Source organism: Gymnoscopelus braueri (assembly GCF_963280865.1).
Source record: "Gymnoscopelus braueri genome assembly, chromosome: 10".
NCBI lineage: Eukaryota > Metazoa > Chordata > Actinopteri > Myctophiformes > Myctophidae > Gymnoscopelus > Gymnoscopelus braueri.
This window is the reverse complement of record NC_137611.1, coordinates 42669063-42689903: the sequence shown is the minus strand read 5'-3', so window position 1 is coordinate 42689903 and position 20841 is coordinate 42669063. Positions and strand designations below refer to the sequence as shown.

Sequence of the window (20841 nt, the reverse complement as noted above, 5' to 3'; positions counted from 1 at the left end):
TGTCCAAAGCCCCCCCCCCCACCCCCCACTTGCATAAGGTTGATTTATACTTGGTTGGCGCGCTGTGCAGCGTATAGCCGCAAAGTAGCTGATCTACAAGCTTGAAGATCAGTGGTTGAAATCAGTGAAAATACAAGCTTACAACGCGTCATAGATTGTAGATCTGTTATTTTGACTACTTCTTGAACGTTGTTTCTATGCATTTATGTAAATGATTAGATTTTTTCAATTCTATTTATGAAATACTTTTGAAAAATGTTGGAATCGTTTTTCATTGATGAAAAGTTGTGATTTTTTTTTTATCTTTTGAAATTATATATATATATATATATATATATATATATATATATATATATATATATATATATATATATAGTAAACAAAAAATAGGGGATATTTATTTGTGACCCATAAAGACTGGTCAACAGTGTTGCAGATCACGCGATGAAGTCTAAATCCGTCATATGGAATCCGTGGCTTGACATGGTTAAACTCATACTCCATTGCACGAGGATGTTGCGACACCGTTTGTAGATCTGTTCTGTTTGGCAGGCGACACCGCCGTACGTTAAGGAGCTGTAAATCAGGCTTAACCTAAGAAGTAAAGTAAGGAAAAGCAGAAGAAGACATAATTATTACCACCTTGTTGTGTGTGTGTGTGTGTGTGTGTGTGTGTGTGTGCAGGCAAAATGAAAACATTTCCAGAAAGGCTTGTGCCGTGTCATAGAAAATGATTTCTGGGAATGTGACATTAATCGTTGCTGTCGAGGCAGAAACCTTGTATCTCTGTGATTCAGCTTGGTATTTTCTTTCCGTCTCTGTCGGGGGGGCGGGGGTGGGCCTCATATGTCCAAAACGGTTACTTTCCAGGTTTCAAATTCAAAAGCATAAAAAAACAGCAACGTTTTGTTAATGAGTGCCCTGCTACTTCATCGTACAAGAGTGTTGCTCAGAAGTAGCATAAATAGCCGATCTACAAGTCATACTTATAGCTATACTATAATCTAGTCTTAACCCATTAAGAACGGGAAGGGAACGCATCTGTGTCATTTTAAGATGTCTTTGGCTATTCAAAAATAGCAGATCTACAAGCTCATAGCGCGATACCGAGTGCTATAAACTTGTAGATCTGCTATTTTTTTAGGAAAAAAAATCGTGAAAATGTGTGCAAATCTTTGAATAAATAAATGCATTTTTAACTCAAATCTTTGCTTCTGGCGGTCCGTGGAACTAAATATTTAATCAGATGGGGGTCCGCGGCCTAATACATATAATTTTGGGGGTCCTTCACATGAAAAAGTTTTAGAATCCCTAATAGCAACATACGTTTAAAAAAAAAAACTGTTAGGATTTAGAAGACATTTGTAGAATCCCCCAGAAGCAAAGATTTGAGTTAAAATGTTCACTTTCAAAATATATATATTCAAAGATGGCAGATCCAAAAATAGCAGATCTACAAGCTCATAGCGCGGCACTCTGTGCCGCGCTATGAGCTTGTAGATCTGCTATTTTTTGAATAGCCAAAGAAATCTTAAAATGACACGGATGCTTTCCCCGTCTAAATGGGTTAAAGTCATACTTTAAGTTGCCATAAAGTAGCCCATGCGTCGCATCCCAACACATTGTGAGCTTGTTGATCGGCAATTTATGTTATGAATATACAGTTTTAATTAATATAAAACCGATAAGAGCTTGTGACTAAATAATGACCACATCCATTGGAACACAGGTTCTTTTTTTCTCCCATTTCCTGAACGAGAACCGCTTTTTGGACATGCGAGGCTTCCACCCGACAACGACCGATATTTGAATAGCTTGCATAACGACAGAACGACCTGAATTAAAGCATCGCCCACCTTACACAATGCTTACTCAGCCAAATGTCCTGTCAACATGTGTGTCGGCTAGGAGAAGTGCCTGGGGGGGGCTGTTCCCCAGAGAAAGCTGTGTTTAGTCGTCAAATTAATTTCAGCTGTTTACCCAGCCTTAACGTGGCGTGCTGCTGACCCCAATTGTAGTTTCCCCTGCCCTTTCCTCCAAATTGGTTTTCTGTTAACCCATTCAATTCGTTAACGCATCTCTGTCATTTTAGATTTTTTGGGGCTATTCAAAAATAGCAGATATACAAGCTTGTAGCGCTCGGTGCCGCGAAGCTTGTAGCGCTCGGTGCCGCGCTATGAGCTTGTAGAACTGCTATTTTGGAGGGGGATTTTTTTTTAAATGTGTGCAAATCTTTGAATATATATACATTTTTAAAACGAACATTTTGTTCCAGGGACGCCCAGAAGCAAATATGTGAGTTACAAATGTTCAAAAGATTTGCACAAATATTCAAGATTTTTTGAAAAATTGCAGATCTAGTGCCGCGCTATGAGCTTGTAGATCTGCTATTTTTGAATAGCCAAAGAAACCTAAAATGACAGATGCGTTCCCCGGATTGAATGGGTTAAATGCTGTGGTTCCCAACCTTTTATCTGGTTCAGGGCCCACTTTGAAAATCTTTATATTTTAATTTTAGAGTAGCCAATTATTTTACCCCCCCCTTTTCTCCACAATTTAGTCGTTATGCCAATTGATTCCTCCCCCACACACATTTCTGTGTTGTGACTGCTGTTGTATCCCACTGATTTTATCTGTCGGTGAGAAGGCACCACGGTGCCAATTATGTGGGGGCCCACTATCCTCACTGCCCACCACCAACGGACCCCTCGGCCCACAGGTTGGACCCTGTGGGACCAAATGTGTCGCTGTACCCATTTAGACCTGTTGTAACCCTATACGTCTTTATACCTTTATATGCGGGAAAGTATCTGTTAGGGGTGTCAGAAAAAATCGATACGAATCGCGATTCTACTGTTGGACGATTCAGAATCGATTCTCATTTTCAAAAAATCAAATTTTCAAAAAAATAAAATAATAATATATATATATATATATATATATATATATTATTTTTTCTCCAAATCTTTTTTTGGGGGGGATCTTGGATTTACCTTTGTGTGTTTACATTATTATCAGTTGATAAAACCTTGACAATTATAAAAGCTACATAAATGTACTCTGCTCTCATGCCAGCAGACTGGAGTAGATCCTGAAATCCTATGTTTTGAATCAAGAATCGTTTTGAATGGAGAATCGTTTTGAATGGAGAAAAAATATTTTTTTTAATCCGGGGAAAAAAACTTTTTTGAATCGAGAATCGTTTGTTTTGAAATAAATCTGAATCGTGACCCCAAGAATCGGAATCGAATCGTGAGATAGCAGAAGATTCACAGCCCTAGTATCTGTGTCATTTCACGTTTCCATCTAACTGCTACAGAGGCTGAGAGATAATAAGTGAACATTGACAATTCTGTAAAGTTCTTCTGGAAAAGTGTTAGGATTTAGAAGGCGTTCGGCCTCAGGTCTAAATGTGTTAATGCCTTGTTGTGCCTAATAGAATCTCTTTGTGGTAAATGCGGTAGCAGCGCTGTGTGATCACGGTCGCTTATTGAATCTCCTCTGGCTCTTGACACCGTTGCTAATGACGGGGGTGGCATCATTGTGACCCTGTTAACCAGTCACAACCTCTTGAGGTGACGGTGACATTTCCCTCTGTGCTGTTTCATTTCCTGAGGAGGAACACGGAGTCTCCTCCACGCACACCCCCTCTGCGGAGCTCTGCACTTGTTACACACACACACACACACACACACACACACACACACACACACACACACACACACACACACACACACACACACACACACACACACACACACACACACACACACACACACACACACACAAATCTGTGATTTCTTTGTAAATTAACACCCTACTTGATCATACTACAGCGTCACCCAAAAGCATCAAAAGTAGTAGATCCACAAGGCAAGCTCTTGATCCATGAGCTTGTAGATCTGCTACTTTAGCTATTTTTGAATTTGAATCCTGAAAAGTTAACAGTTTCGGACATGTAAGGTTTCCACCCGACAGAGACAATATCTTATATTACGTTTCAGGAAATGTATAAAACAGAACCTGTGTCCAAATGGATCCAATGTAGTTATTATTGAGTCACAACAAGCTCTTGTTAACACTTTTTTGCTTCAATATTTATAAAACCACACAGACACATTTTAACCTCTTTCCCTGTCAACATCAATTAAAACATATTATCATACAAATGCAGATAACAAGTAGCAGATTTTTGAGCATTTTTTTGTCCTGTCTCATCTTCCTCCCATGTTTTGGAAGGCCTATCTTAACCAGCCTAGAGGCAGACAGACAGACAGACAGACAGACAGACAGACAGACAGACAGACAGACAGACAGACAGACAGACAGACAGACAGACAGACAGACAGACAGAGCAATGTCTCTTCCTCATGAACAGACAAATGTGATTCTTTCAACTGATAAGTGAAGAAACAGTTTGCTACGCCACACAGAGTTGTACCACCGCCAGGTTTAAGTACACACACACACACACAACAAGCACACACACACCACGCACACACCACGCACACTGTTACACATGAATGAGTGCCAGAGCACACAGCTTGAGAGAAGTAATAAATAGAAACCCAGAATAGGAAGCGCTCCTCGTTCGTTTCCCTGTTAGTATGCTGGATGTAGTAGATAGATACCAGTCTTTTTCATCACCCCTGCGTACACTGGACAGGTAGGAGAGGAAGTTGGCAGATGATGGTCAGTTGACCGAAACGTTCTTTTTTTTTTTAATGCTGGATTTAAGCAAACTAATTGAAATTATAACAAACGTCACAACCGTTGTTCTGACTCTTCATGTTGTCCATCACGACTGTCACCTCATGTCTCTCTGCACTTTGCTCTAGAAAACATTTGGCCACTAGATGTCGCACTTTTGCCTTACAAGAATATATTTAGGGTAAAAGGTAATGGCTTACAGTGGTAAACAAACAATTGAAAAAAATGTCAGTATGTTTTTTTTATACCACAAATCTTCTCTTCTGGGGGTCACTGGCACAATACATTTTCAGATGGGGTCCAAGGCCAAATATATTTAATTTGGCACAAATATATTTGAGAACTACTGATTTAGTAGGCATTTGTAAAATAGGCTCTATGCACTGCAGCCATATTGGAAAGAAATTGGGCCTCTTCCTTTCTTCCTTCACAGGTTTTACCAATGATACTAATTAAGGCTCTGTTCCATTTAGTGTAGCACAGTGGACCCCCATAACTCTGAGAGTGTACAAAATATGGAACCAAATGGACCCGTAAGGGTACACTCTCAGAGTTACACACCCGCAAAGGGCCATTTGAAACCCCCCTCAAGGAACCATGAGGGTCCCTGGGCCACACTTTGAGATCCACTGGTGTAGCCTCCTGCACGGGTGAACATTCACTTTTGTCTGTCTTGTCCCTCCCTTTTCCTTCCTCCCTGTAGACCACCATGCAGAGATGATGATGGAGGTGGACAACGACGTGGAAATCCCCCAGAACAAGGCCATGGTGCTCCGGGGCCACGAGTCTGAAGTCTTTATCTGTGCCTGGAACCCAGTGAATGACCTGCTCGCATCCGGGTCAGTCTAAAAAAAAAAACTCTCTCTCTCTCTGTCCTGTTCTTCTCTTTGTCTCTCCTCTGTACACAGTCAGATGCTCTGTGATCATTTAAAGGGATATTTCATTTAAACGTCTACTCAGGCTTTTGTGTTTTCCCCCCAGACAGTTAATTAACCCTTTTAAGACCTGAATCCGATTCTACAAAATGTCTGTTTTTAAAATGTCTTCTAAAAACTGTTTTTTGAACAGTTTTTTTTACTATGTCAGTGGTTCTCAAACTTTTTCATGTATTTGGCCCAAGGACCCCAATCTCAAAATATGTTGTTCCAGGGACCCCCAGAAGCAAAGATTTGAGTACAAATGTTCGCTTGAAAAAATATATAAGATTTGCACACATTTTTACGATTTCTCAAAAATAGCCGCGCTACGAGCTTGTAGATCTGCTATTTTTGAATAGCCAAAGTGTAAAAGATTGCATTTTTTTTAGCTCAAATCAAAAAATTACACAGATGCTTAAGGTCTTAAAGGGTTAAGTTGCTTGATTCGGTATTTAGATATTTGATATTCATTTTATCAGACACGCCCCCTTCCTATACAAAAACCCATTGCAACTTCAAACTCCATTTTAACCGATTTAGATTCATCGGAAACACCCGTCCTTGGTTCTGGTGACTGATATTGTCCTTCTAAATGCGTGAGGGGCCGTGGTCCTTTCAATTCCATTTTTCATTTATTTTATTTTATCCTTTTATAAAATAATTCCACAAAAAAATAATGTCAGGTCCAGTTGACTTAACCCATTCAATCCGGCAACGCATCTCCGTGATTTTAGATTTCTTTGGTTATTCAAAGAATAATAGCAGATCTACAAGCTCATAGCTGCGCTCTGAGCTTGTAGATCTGCTATTTTTGAAAAATCGTGAAAATGTGTGCACATTTTTGAATATATATATTTTTTGAGCATTTGTAAAATATTTTGTTCCAGGGCAGGGACCCCCTAGAATCAAAGATTTGAGAATATATATTCAAAGATTTGAAAAAAATGCCCCCCCCCCCCCCACAAAAAAAATGCATTCATAAAATCACCATCGTAAAATGTAGTTACCCTCACAAGTATCGTAATACAAGTGTGTGTGTGTGTGTGTGTGTGTGTGTGTGTGTGTGCAGGTCCGGGGACTCGACAGCACGTATCTGGAACCTGAGTGAGAACACCAGCACGGGAGGCTCCACCCAGCTGGTGCTGAGACACTGCATACGAGAGGGGGGGCAGGACGTCCCCAGCAACAAAGACGTTACCTCCTTGGACTGGAATGTGAGTCTGTGTGTGTGTATATTGCCATACCTGTGAGGACCAAATGTCCCCACAAGTATAGTAGAATATGAAAAATAAGACGTTTTGAGGACTGTTTTCCTGGTCCTCATGAGAAAAATGATTTTTAGAGATATGTTTACAATTAGAAAAAGATTCAGATGAGGTATTTAGACGTTAGGGGTAGAAGTTTTCCCTATTTTATAATTGGTTGTGCAGCGATGTCACACAAACACCGGAATTGTTTTTAGGCTATTGTTCAGCTATTCCTTGGCTATTTTTCGGCTGTGTTCATCAGCATTTTACTATGCCGTCCTAAAATGTTGATGTCCTCTCAAGTATAGTAATACAAATCTGTGTGTGTGTGTGTGTGTGTGTGTGTGTGGTTGCAGTGCAGTACAGATGGAGGAAATGGAATGTGTATGTGTCTGTGTTGAAGTGACTGCAGTTTCTCGTAATCTAATCTAGTGGAATGTGTGTGTGTGTGTACTTGTATTACTATACATGTGAGGGTTCAAATGTCCCCAGAAGTATAGTAGAATTAAGAGAAATAAGACTTTGTGAGGACCATTTTCCTGGTTTGGATGCAGGTTTAGGATTAGGCTTTTAGACGTTAACGTTTAGAGCTTGGGCTTATACTTAGTTGCACGCTCATTCTCGTGCACCAAAAATAACCGATCTACAAGCACATGTCGTGAGTGTGTTTTCAACTCCAGGGTTAGGTTTAAAAATGGCACCCCCCCAAAAAAAATCTAAATGGCATTCCTAAAATCACCGCCCTAAAATGTTGATGTCCTCACAAGTATAGTAAATACGTGTGTGTCTGTGTGTGTGTGTGTGTGTTGACGCATGTGACTACCGCGGCTGCCAAAGGCATTCCTTGGCTGTCCTTGTGAACCGGATACGTGTGGTGGAGTCACTCCCATCTTAGAGAAAATACAAACCCCAGATCCTTCTGTCGTGTTCTGGTCTTTTCTCCCTTCATGCTGGAAAGCCAGATCCACATTAACCTTCCAAACTGTGTCATTCAGGGTTTTATGTTCATAATAGTAAGCGTCTAAAATGCATTGCAAATTTGTTTCTGTGAATTGTCATTTGCACATTTACCGATATCGTTGCTGTCGGGCAGAAACCTCTTATCTCCATAGTTGATCTTTTTGTGTTTTTTTTTTGTAAATGAATGCCCTACTTGATCATACTACAGTGTCACTCAAAAGTAGCAGATCCCCAAGCTCGAAACGCGGTGCGAAGCAACGCTTTTCGAGGTTGTAGGTCTGCTACTTAAGGTGTTTTTGAATCCTGAAAAGTAACAGTTCTGGACATATGAGGTTTCCACCTAACAGAGACGATATAGAGGTTGAATTGGGTGTGGTTATGCTCCACACATTGTTATCACAAAAACTACGCAATTAATTCTGTGAACCAATCATAAAACAAGATGGGAACAGGGTGATATGTCCAGATGATTCTTTTAGAAACGACACACGCGCACACACACACACACACACACACACACACACACACACACACACACACACACACACACACACACACACACACACACACACACACACACACACTTCTAGATGGCCACGTGTTGTCCCACCCAAACGGGTGCAATAAAACCTCTCTGCTCTCACCCAGTCTGCCTCTCTGGCTGTCTGTTGTCTGTCTGTAAGCTTAATGATGAGTCATTTACTGTATATTAAAGAGGCACTATGTAATTTTTGCTTTTAATGAATAAAATGTATTTTTGTCCAATCTGTATGGTAGAGTATGTTAATGCAATATAACTTATACAATTGGGGTGGTTGTATTTTGTCTCCCTGCTCCTCTTCATTTTGACCGTGTCAAAGGTCATGTCTCACCCTAGACACGATGTGACACGAACTTTGACCTTATGGTCAAGATTCAAGTTATCCCCTGAGCAAGCAGGCTCTAATTAGCTCAACGGTAAAAATGTCAGCACTTAAGCAGGAAACCAGGTTCAAATCCCGGGTAGAAGAGAAAGTTACTTAGTGCAGCTTTAAACTATATGGTTGTCTGTGCTACTGTTAGAAAACACAATATGTCGACCACAGGTGTTCACAAACGAGAGTCTTGCAACATACCTACAATAACAGCCTGTTTCTCTTTCAGAGTGAAGGCACTCTGCTGGCAACAGGCTCCTATGACGGCTTCGCCAGAATATGGACGAAAGACGGTAAAATCTGTGTTTCTGTCACAGTGTTGTTAGCCCTCCCTAACGCAGTGATTCCCAACAAGTGGGGTGCAATGGTATTGCAAGTGGGACCCAAATAATTGCCAAATCGCGATTTTATGTTTCAATATTTTTATAAAACAAACAGGAAGAAGACCAGCATGTGTGAATAAAATATTTATTCACACAAAGTTTATAATAATCACAATATTGCTGCCAACCACATTTCTTCCGTACACTTACGCTTTTAATGAGAATATAACGTATTGTACGTGTACAATGATGGCATATTTCTTTCTTTTAAAAAAACGTGGACAGATTTGTTTACGTACCTTGGGTGATCCCCGCTGGAACACAATCAATCAAATATCGTTGTCGGGGAGAAACCTCTTATCTCCATATTCTAACTTTTCTGCTCACCGTTCAGATACTTTTGCTTTTTTAATGAAATTTGAATCCTGAAAAGTAACAGTTTTGGACATATGAGGTTTCCACCCAACAGAGACGATAAACAAGTGGGCTCTGATCCAGTAAAAGGTTGCAAATCACTTGCATAACTCATAGAAAACATGTTTTGCTAACTCCCTTATGAGCTGTCATATTAAATAAATCCCTCTGTAATTCTTGTGACCTTTCCAGGTAACCTGGCCAGTACCTTGGGGCAGCATAAGGGTCCTATATTTGCGCTTAAGTGGAACAAGAAAGGAAACTTCATCCTCAGTGCCGGCGTAGACAAGGTTGGACAAATGTGGATCGCTACTGTTTCATCATTGCCAGTTGTGTAAAGTAACTAAGTACATTTACTTAAGTACTGTACTTAAGTACACTTTTGAGGAATTTTTTCTTTACTGGAATATTTCCTATTTCAATACTTTTACTTCTACTCCACTACATCTCAGAGGCAAATGTTATACTTTTACTCCACTACAATTATTTGAAAACTTTAGTTACTTTTTATATATATATATATATATATATATATATATATATATATATATATTTCGTCTATTTGAAAAAAGCCGATCTACAAGCTCACAATCGCAACGCATTGTGAGCTTGTAGATCGGCTATTTTCAAAAGATCTTTATACATTTTGAACTTGTGAAATGGGACATTCTGCACAATGAGTACTTTTACTTGGTACTTTAAGTACATTTTGAAACCAATTATTTTGTACTTTTACTCAAGTACATTTTTAATACCTTACTTTTACTTGTAACGGAGTATTTCTACACTGCAGTATTGATACTTTTACTTAAAAGAAAGTACTTTTTCCACCACTGACATGCATTCTGGTTGCTGATGTTTCGCTCGATTTAATTTCCAAGGACACTAAAAAAACGTTGCTCCCTCTCCCCAGACGACTATCATTTGGGACGCACATACAGGCGAGGCCAAGCAACAGTTTCCCTTCCACTCAGGTGAGCATGGATTCAAGTTGTCAGTCGCCACCACGGCTGATCTAAGCTGTTTTCATGCCAAGGACCCCTAAATTGATATACATTTGGCCATGGACCCACATCTGAAAGTGTTTTGTGCCAGGGCCCCCCAGAAGCAAATATTTGAATAAAAAATATATATTCAAAGATTTGCACACACTTTCAAGATTTTTCAAAAATAGCAGATCTACAAGCTCATAGCGCGGCACTCGGTGCCGCGCTATGAGCTTGTATATCTGCTATTTTTGAATAGCCAATAGCCGACACTACATATTGTATAAAACTGTGTTGCAGATGAAACTTTTTCATAGATTTCATATAGACTTGTTTTACAGCACTATCATCAATGTTGTACAAATGAATGTTTTTTGTTTGTTCTTTTATACATTAGCTTCTCTATTTATTCATGTTGATGTGTAATTATCAGACATTTAACCACTTAAAGGCTCAATGCTAAACTTGACCGTTGGCTCTGTACTTGGTTAGCTTTTTTCCCTCCACAACAAACCTCTTTGCCAAAAATAGCAGATCTATGAGCTTGTAGATCGGCTATTTTTAGCTAATGTTCCCCTCACTCCCTCAGAATCCTATGACACAAAGATTTGGAGGACCCCCTGTAGTCCCCTGAGGACCCCCAGACCGCTGTTTCAAACTTATATTTACTTTGTAGATTTTGAATATTATCACAAAACCTACATTAACCACTTCAGCCCAATATACATTTCGGCCATATGAAAATAGCAGATCTACAAGCTCACAATGCTTCGCGATGCGACGCATTGTGAGCTTGTAGATCTGCAATTTTCAAAACAATTTTATACATTATAAAACTTGTGAAATGTTACATTCTGCATAATGAGTACTTTCTACTTTTGGTACTTTAACTACAATTTGATGCCAATACTTTTGTACTTCTACTCAAGAAAAAAAGTAATTCCGGACTTTTACTTGTAACAGAGTACTTCTACAATGCAGTATTGATACTTTTACTTAAGTAAAAAAAATGTAGTACTTTCTCCACCACTGTAATTAAGCTGCTTTCACAAACAACAAAGACGGCGTGACGTAAAAGCTATTAAAGTGTTAGCAGCTGGTCCAGACATCCAGGCTTACCTCATGTCCTTTGTCCCCTGTCTGTCCCACACTCTGCAGCACCAGCACTGGACGTGGACTGGCAGAGCAACAACACGTTTGCGTCCTGCAGCACGGACATGTGCATCCATGTGTGTAAACTAGGCCAGGACCGGCCCGTCAAGACCTTCCAGGGACACACGGTAAGCCCCCAATAAGACCTCATATGTCTTCTAAATCCTAACGGTTTTCTGAGGAACGTATGTCGCTATGTCAGTGGTGCTCAAAGCTTTTTCATGTCAAGGACCCCCGAAATTATATGTATTTGGCCCGCGGTCCCCCGTTAAAAGCTCTATATTCTGAGTGGATTTTGCATGTTCTCCCTGTGTCTCCTAGGGTAGTTAATACCCTCACAAAAACATGTAGTAATCCTGGTCACTATACTGCCTCCCCCTGGTCAGCCAGGGCGCCTGATGGAGGGGAAAGGAACTGGTTGGAATAACGTGTTCCTTCCACGCGCTACGTCCAACCAGGGAAACCCCCCCCTGTCAGGTGATAAGAAGGTCAGTTGGCTCTCATGCATTGAAGGAGGCATGAGCTCGGCCCTGGCCTCCCTAGGCTGGTGGGGGGAGTGTAGTGCCCAGGATCACTTAGCAAATTGGCACCGGGTGAAAAAAGGGTTACAAAATCGAGGGATAAAAATTAAAAAGAAAAAAGACCTGAAGCCGATTTCTACAAAATGTCTTCTAAATCCCAACAGTTTTCTGAAAAATGTATGTTTCCATATCAGTGGTGCTCAAACTTTTTCATGTCAAGGACCCCCAAAATGATATTTATTTGTCCGCGGACCCCCATCTCAAAATTGTTGTTCCAGGGAACCCCAGTCGCAAAGATTTGAGTTATAAATGTTCGCTTTAAAAGAATATAAATATATTGATTTGCACACATTTCCTCGATTTTTCAAAAATAGCAGATCTACAAGCTCGTAGCGCGGCACTCGGTGCCGCGCTATGAGCTTGTATATCTGCTATTTTTGAATAGCCAAAGTGTAAAATAATGCTTTTTTAGCTCAAATGAAAAAGTGACACAGATGCTTCTTCAGGTCTTAATGGATTAATAAAAACAGAATATGCATTTTCAGGTGGGTTTTATCCAATTAGGAGAGGGAACCCCATTTATCAGCTTCAATTTTATAGTGTTCCACTTTCAGTTTTGTTCGTTCATTTCTTTGTGTCATCACTTCCAATTTAACTTTTTTATCCTGAGTTATTTCTCCTGATTGGATAAAACTGTTATCTGAAAATGCATTTCCTGCTTATTAAAGAGCCAGAGAGACTCCTGTTACTGAACAAACACGGTATAGTTATGAATAATATCACTATAAAATAATTATGATGGTAAATAATGTAATAAAATTATCCATTAGTAGCCAATCCCTATTTCGGGCTGATCATTAGAGGCTAAACGTTTCAAAAAACTGTAGAAGAAAAATGTCAAAATGAGTTAATAGCTGATCTACAAGCTCGGCTTGTAGATTGCATTGTAAGTCGCAGAGTGCCGCATCTAAGTGCCGATGATCAACCCCAGCAACAACAAGCTCTCTCTCTGTGTCTGCCTTTGGAAGCACTCTGGACTTTTTGATATCCGTGTCATTTTAGATGTCTTTGGCTATTCAAAAATAGCAGATATACAAGCTCATAGCGCGGCACCGAGTGCCGCGGTATGAGCTTGTAGATCTGCTATTTTTGAAAAATCGTGAAATAATATATATATTTGTTAGGATCGAGAAAACATTTTTAAGAAGCGCCTCAGTTCTTAATGGGTTAAAACGGCATCACAATAACTTTAACCACTTAATGTAGGCTATTCAAAAATGGCAGATATACAAGCTCACAGCGCATCACTTCGTGCTATATATCTCTCTCACACTCACTCACTCAATTTGGGGGTCCTTGGCACGAAAAGGTTTGAGAACCACTGTGTTACACCATCCTTTGAAGGCTCAAATGTAGTTTTAACTGCAGACGTGTTGAGGTTGATCCATTTTCAATTCACGTTGGTCTCTTGTATTTGTCTGTGTGTGTTCAGAATGAGGTAAATGCCATCAAGTGGGATCCAACCGGGAGCCTATTGGCCTCCTGCTCCGATGACATGACACTGAAGGTCAGTGGCCTGCACTGTATCACACACCCATCATGAGTCGCTCCATGTCTACGGCTATATCACACACACTGCGGTAGTCCCAGCCATCAGTGTTCAGTTTTAATCAGTCTTTTGAATCAAATTCCATTTAGTTTTAGTCATGTTTTAGTCATCAGAAATGTTTTGGTTTTTATTCTAGTTTTAGTTGACTAAATATCAGAAGATTTTAGTCTTAAAGGGATAGTTCACCCCCAAAATGACTTTTTTTCCTATCGATTAGTCCCCCCATGGAGACTTGAATTCATGGATAGGTTTTAGTTTTTGTCGCAATTCTTAAGCCAATAATTTGATGACCGGTGTGTCTCCTACCGGAACCGCTGCCTACCGGGTCCGCTGGTCATCCAATTATTAGGTCGCCTTGGAATGTGACAAAAACAAAAAGATATCCATGAATTCAAGTCTCCATGGGGTGACTAATCCATAGAAAAAAAACAACTACATTTAACGACTTTTACTAAATCTCCAGTTGATTTTAGTCGACTAAAATGTACTTTTGCTGGCCTTGATGGTGTCGTAATGCTGCATGCCGAAATAGCCGATCTACAAGCTCACAACGCACTGTAGATCGGCTGTTTTCGGAGCGTGACACCCACGCGCAACCGAAGCATAAAATGACTTGGTTCTTAGTTCTACTGGATCTCTTCTCCACTAGTCCCTCCCGAACATTTTATTCTAGTTTTTATTTGTTGATCAAATTGCCAGTATATTTAGTCAAAGTCTTAGTCCTCACAGCTTAGTTTTAATGTAGCTTTCGTCAACCAACATTTTTCGTCATAGTTTTTAGGGACCAGTCGAAATTTACATAAGGGGGGGCATGGAGGAAATGTATGTGCCCTGATCTAAAATGCCATGACCCTCCCTTTGACAACAAAAAAAAATCAATGACCCTCCCCAAGTGATTACAAAAAAAAGAGTAACCCTCCCCGCCTAGAAGTGTCACGATATATTGTGTCACGATATAGCCTATCGTGGTATTAAAATGTGATGATAGGTATTGTCATGATGTCATACTGTATCGTAATATTTTTTCAATTGTTTTTTTAATACAAAAAAAACACTTTCTTTTTTTTTGCCGGTGAAAGTTAGGAGTTTTTACTGTATGATATGAAATGTAAAGCTTATCATAATCATAGTAATTATTAATCATGTCCTCCATCATATTCAAGGTATTTTGGAGAGAAATGAAACAGACTCCGGTCAGTCACTTTCAGTTTAAAGCACTGCACAGGGGACGTGTTGTGTGTCAGCTGATGCTCGTTGACGCTCGTTAATGTGACATGCATCTGCACTCTCAAATAGGCCTACATCTAATCTAAGATTGTATTATACTGTATCTGGTATTATAGATGTTTTTTAGCTGTTGGAAATAACTAGGCTGCACTTGGTTGGTAAAGTCCAGATGACAAAAATATGAGGTTTGTGGAATTTATAGTTATGCAGTCTTATATTATATTATATTTGTTATATTAGTGTCTATCTGTCCTCTGAAACAATGGGTTTATAGTTAGTGAGAACTTCACTTCTCCATTAAGCTTGCACAAATGTATTTATTTGTGTACAAAGCACTTTGTAATTGTTTCTAACTTGCTTTATAACGTTATTTATAAGATGATGGCCAATGTTGATGATACATGAGAAAAGAACATTAATAATATATCATATCGATATCATGCCCAACATCATGTATCGTATTGTGAAATTCTTGACACCCCTAACCCTCCCCATCAAATACAACATGACATTTAAAACTGATATGTCCAATGTTTTGCTTTCCACATTGATTAGAACATTGCTGTAGTGTAGTCAGTCTTGCTAAATGCACAGTGTATCTGTAGTAGTGGTAGCAGAATGGATAGTGTTCTCATCTTACATGTGGGAAACCCATTGAATCCTGGTCAGATTGAAGAAAGTTGAATATTTGGTAACCAGTAGTTTAAAACTTTTGTCACTCTGCCCTTTTAATTATCAACTACAGTGACTACAACTACACTGTTGCCTACATAAAACAAATTAGGCTATCAATTATGGCCTGATGCTTCTGGTTTTACTTGTGGAGCTATAGGCATCTATACACAACTGTCCATATAGATCCACATTAATCACATGCACAGAATTACTTAAATTATTATGAATATCCAGTTATAGTAGGCCTATTTATAATGCATCTCTCCAATAACGCCTGTTGAAGTTTTGCTTAATTGTTCAACCACCATCGTTAAGACGCTGAATAGATTTGACTGGGTCGTTCACACTCGCTGTGCGTTGATGGCTTGTTAACGACCGTCATTGATTCTAAATAGACAAGGTGTTACTTGATTTGAATTCTTTGTATCCTTTGAAATGGAGAGGGGTCATTGACCACTGTTCTGCTGTACTAAAAAGGTATATAAAAAACGGACTATTTTATCAATTCAAAATTGCATGACCCTCCCTTGGATTCAAAGTAAAATTAGCTGACCCTCCCTTGGACCAAAATTAGAAAGGCATGACCCTCCCCTATTTTCCTCCATGCCCCCCCTTATGTAAATTTCGACTGGTCCCTTAGTCGACAAAATTAACACAGAGTCCCATCATCACACGCCATGGCCTGTCTCACACACACACACACACACACACACACACACACACACACACACACACACACACACACACCCTCTCTCTCTCTATTTGTTACACTTTTCTGAGTAAAATGACGAGGTATAAAATAATGCTAAGTGTTGATAGCATTGCTGTGTTGCTTGTCATGGTGGGACAGATCTGGAGTATGAAGCAGGACCAGTGTGTCCATGACCTGCAGGCCCACAGCAAGGAGATCTACACCATCAAGTGGAGTCCCACAGGGCCCGGAACCAACAACCCCAGCGCTAACCTCATGCTGGCCAGGTACAGACAACACTATAGCACTTAACACATTGTGTGCCATAATAGGTCCGGACCGTTTTTGAGAATCCATGCGTCATGCCAGGGATCCCCAGAAGAGAAGATTTGTGGGAGGTTTTTAATCAAAATGTTCCAAAGTTCAAAAATAGATGTTAAAAAAAATCATGTTTTTGGTGAAGTGAACGTTACCTTTGGGCAAGCAGGACAGCTAACCAGCTCAGTGGCCTTGTGGTTAGAGTGTCCGCCCTGAGACTGGGAGGTCGGGGGTTCAATCCCCCGGCCAGGTCATACCAAAGACTACAAAAGATGGGACCCTGCTTGGCACTCAGCATTAAGGGTTGGATTGGGGGTTAAGTCCCTGCGACATACTAGAGTCATGTCCAGGGGATGTACTTGTACATCAGGCCGCCTCACACTACAGAAACAGAAGATAGCTCCTGCCCTTTTGAACCCTCAGGAACCTACTTACTTAAGTGTCAACCCCTGAATGTGGTTAATATGTAAAGTCAACTGTCAGTAACGGGTGTCTCCAGCATACAATACATATAGTAATTAGGTTTCCTTTTCTCAGTGTAAGATGCAAATCACGGCGCTTTTCACTTCCTCCTGTAATAATATTTTGCATCATTCGCCGTTGTGACTCGCTTTACATAATGTCCCTATTCTTCCTCTTCCTGCCCCCATCCGTCCATCCATCCATCCATCCATGCGCGCAGCGCGTCCTTTGACTCGACGGTGCGTCTGTGGGACGTGGAGCGAGGGGTGTGCATCCACACGCTCACCCGACACCAGGAGCCCGTCTACAGCGTGGCCTTCAGCCCCGACGGGCGACACCTGGCCAGCGGATCCTTCGACAAGTGTGTCCACATCTGGAACACTCAGGTATGCATCCACAGCACACACACACAACTGTAGATATTGTGATCATGATCACTAGGGGTGTCACAATCAGGGTTGCCAGATCTGCTTATTATAATTTCCATGCAAGATTTTATTTGAAAATAGCCGATCTACAAGCTCACAACGCGTCGCATCGCGCCGCGTTCGCTTGTAGATCTGCTATTTTCAAATAGCTGATGTATATGTTAAAGTGCTCATGTGGCCCATAGTCGCTTCTTTTGGGTTGGTTTTCCTAGACCTGGTTGCTTGTTTCTCTCTCAGAGTCTGGCAACACTGACTGTGTGGTGTGTGATATGAAATTTACCATAATCACAGAAATCAGGTCTTCCATCATAGTCGAAGGCTTTTAGAGAGAAATCAGTCACCTTCAGCCTAGAGCACTGCAGAGGGGAGGTGTGTGTGTCTGTCCTGTTTCTCGTTGATGCTCGTTATTGTTGATGATGATGGTCAATGTTAATGATACTTGAAAAAAATTGATAACAATATCAAATCGTGAGCCCTATATCGTGTATCGTATCGTAATTAGTGTGTGACACCCCTAAATGAATTACCGATTATGCTTTTGATATGATAAGGAAGTATATCCAATTTGTTGCATGCTCTTAAATGTGTGTGTGTGTGTGTGTGTGTGTGTGCCGTGTGTGTCTTCAGACGGGGGCTTTAGTCCACAGCTACCGGGGGACAGGGGGAATCTTCGAGGTATGCTGGAATGCTACGGGAGACAAAGTGGGAGCCAGTGCATCAGATGGATCGGTGAGTTCGAGGGGTGCAAATGTTAATGGAACTAATTGGTTGAATGTATTATAAAAGAAAACAATCGATGATCGATTTTTAGGACTCGAGTTTGATATCGTCTCCGTCGCGTGGAAACCTCATTATGTCCAAAGCGGTTACTTTAAATTGCAAAAGTAGCAGATCTGCAAGCTCAAAACGTGTCGCTTTGCACCGCGTTTTGAGCTTTTGGATCTGCTGCTTTTGATGCTTTTGTGTGATAGGGCGTTAATTTAAGAAAAAACACTAAAAGTTAAAATATGGAGGTTTCAGATAGCTGTAATGGTGATAAAACAAAAAGTTATAGACTTGGGCATAATTTCTTGCTGTGGAGTTTTGGCAAGCTGCCCGATATGATATGATTTGATATAATATAATATGGTGGGCGTTGTTGACATGTGGTCCAGTGGCCAATGAGGCCTCTATGTATTTATGGGTATGTCTTATGTTATCAGCTTCCTGTTTTGATGCATCACCACTTCCACCATTGTTTACCATTAAGCTAATCACACGGCTATGATTGGAACACGATAACAACTTGATCCGCGGGACGGTAATGCCTTGATTCACTTTGCCTAGGGTTGAAAATTGCATTTCTGCTCCATTTGGCCTGAGGATGTCTTGTCTTCCCTTCCTGTTTGTTTGTTTGTTTGCAGGTTTGTGTATTAGACCTGAGGAAATGACGCTCGCCTGGGGAACCCGTGGACCGACTACGAATGTGTACATAGCAGCCAAAACGACTGACTGACTGTCCCCATGTCCCCTGCCTGTCCCCCACACTGCTGTAGTCTTTGTCACCGTCGCCACGCCATGGCCTGTCCATACAGCCAAAACCCAGCGTTCTGCCCACACACACACACACACACACACACACACACACACACACACACACACGTTTGTATTACTATACTTGTGAGGACATAATCATTTTAGGATGGTGAGTTTATGAAAGCCTTTTTTTCTTTTTTTTTAAACAATTCTTTGCCTTTTTTTTTAACCTAACCCTACAGCTCACAGTGAGCTTGTATATCTGCTATTTTTCGGTGCGTAACGCGAGCATTCAGCTCAAGTATAAATCAGGCATAACTCCACAACTCCAACCCCCTAAACCTAACCTCTAAATGCCTAATCCAAACCCCAATCCCGATTTGAATCTTTTCCTAATTGTAAGCCTAAATCTGAATCCTAATTTTTTTTTACCTTAAAACAACAATTTATCTTGCGAGATCTATCGGGTAGAAACCTCACCTGTCCAATACTGTTACTTTTCAGGATTCAAATACAAAAATGGTAGCAGATCGACAAAAAAAGTAGCAGATCGACAAGCTCAAAACGTGTCGCTTCGCGCCACGTTTTGAGCTTGCGGATCTGCTACTTTTGATGCTATTGTGTGACGCTGTAGTATGATCACGTACTGTAGGGCGTTAATTTACGAGAAAAGAAAAACACCAAAAGTTAGAATATGGAGATGAGAGATTTCTGCCCGACAGCAATTACATTCTAGTATAGTAATACAAGCACACACACACGCACGCGCGCGCGCGCGCACACACACACACACACACACACACACACACACACACACACACACACACACACACACACACACACACACACACACACACACACGCGCACACACACACACACACACACACACACACACACACACACACACACACACACACACACACACACACACACATGCATACGTACATACCCAGGTCTCCTTGTGGGCACTTGTCAGACCCATGGGAACGGCGTGGCTCCATTGTGGATCTGGGACTTGATGTTGGCCAGCCTGCGACGTCAGTCATCTATGACATAACTATTACCACGTATGACTCTGGGCACTGCGTTTCAGCCCCCTATCGGAGCCCCCCATTGACTTCCATCATAAAAATTTAAAAGTTTTAATATTTCAAAGCATCATGTGGGGAAAGACATGCATGGAGGTACTTCTGTGGCCTAAGAAATCTGGCGTTGATCGGTCCAGTGGTTTTGCGAGATTGGCTCCGGACGGACACACACACACGCCAACCCTCTTATAGACCGTTGGTTCGCATTGCGGGTTCGTGGACCACCAGGGGTCCAAATGTACTCTTACGGGTCTGTGACTCTGAGAGTGTACAACGTGAGGATTTATCACTGTAGATTGTTCATTTAACCCATTAAGACCTGAATGAGAACAGTTTTTTGAAAAGAAATCAGCAAAAAAAAATCATGATTTAAAAAAAATAGCAGATCTACAAGCTCATAGCGCGGCACTCGGTGCCGCGCTATGAGCTTGTAGATCTGATATTTTTGAATAGCCAAAGAAATCTAAAGTGACACAGATGCGTTCCAGGTCTTAATGGGTTAACACTCCCTTGAGTTGAGAGGACCCGTAAGGGTATATTTTGGACCCCTGGTGGTCCCCGAGCCGCACGTTGAGAACCAGTGTTGGCAGACGGTTAGCCTTTCCTGCAGAGCCACGCCCCAAAAAAATCTCTCAAGACGTAAAAAAGGACCCCATGACACGCGCACCAAAATGTCCGCTTTTG

General features: G+C 40.9%; 1 protein-coding gene across 1 annotated transcript in view; it reads left to right on the top strand.

The window, feature by feature from the left end:
• Positions 1-20520, top strand: part of LOC308094192 (F-box-like/WD repeat-containing protein TBL1XR1) — a 29828-nt gene extending 9308 nt beyond the window's left edge. Inside the window, exons 6-16 of the mRNA XM_080440683.1 lie at positions 5414-5549; positions 6697-6841; positions 8978-9041; positions 9678-9775; positions 10399-10459; positions 11630-11751; positions 13637-13711; positions 16506-16633; positions 17347-17512; positions 18182-18283; positions 18958-20520. Coding sequence (XP_080296809.1) covers positions 5414-5549; positions 6697-6841; positions 8978-9041; positions 9678-9775; positions 10399-10459; positions 11630-11751; positions 13637-13711; positions 16506-16633; positions 17347-17512; positions 18182-18283; positions 18958-18984 — 1124 coding nt within the window. The 3' untranslated portion in view covers positions 18985-20520. The remainder of the gene's footprint in view (positions 1-5413; positions 5550-6696; positions 6842-8977; positions 9042-9677; positions 9776-10398; positions 10460-11629; positions 11752-13636; positions 13712-16505; positions 16634-17346; positions 17513-18181; positions 18284-18957) is intronic.
• The last annotated feature ends 321 nt before the right edge of the window (positions 20521-20841 follow it).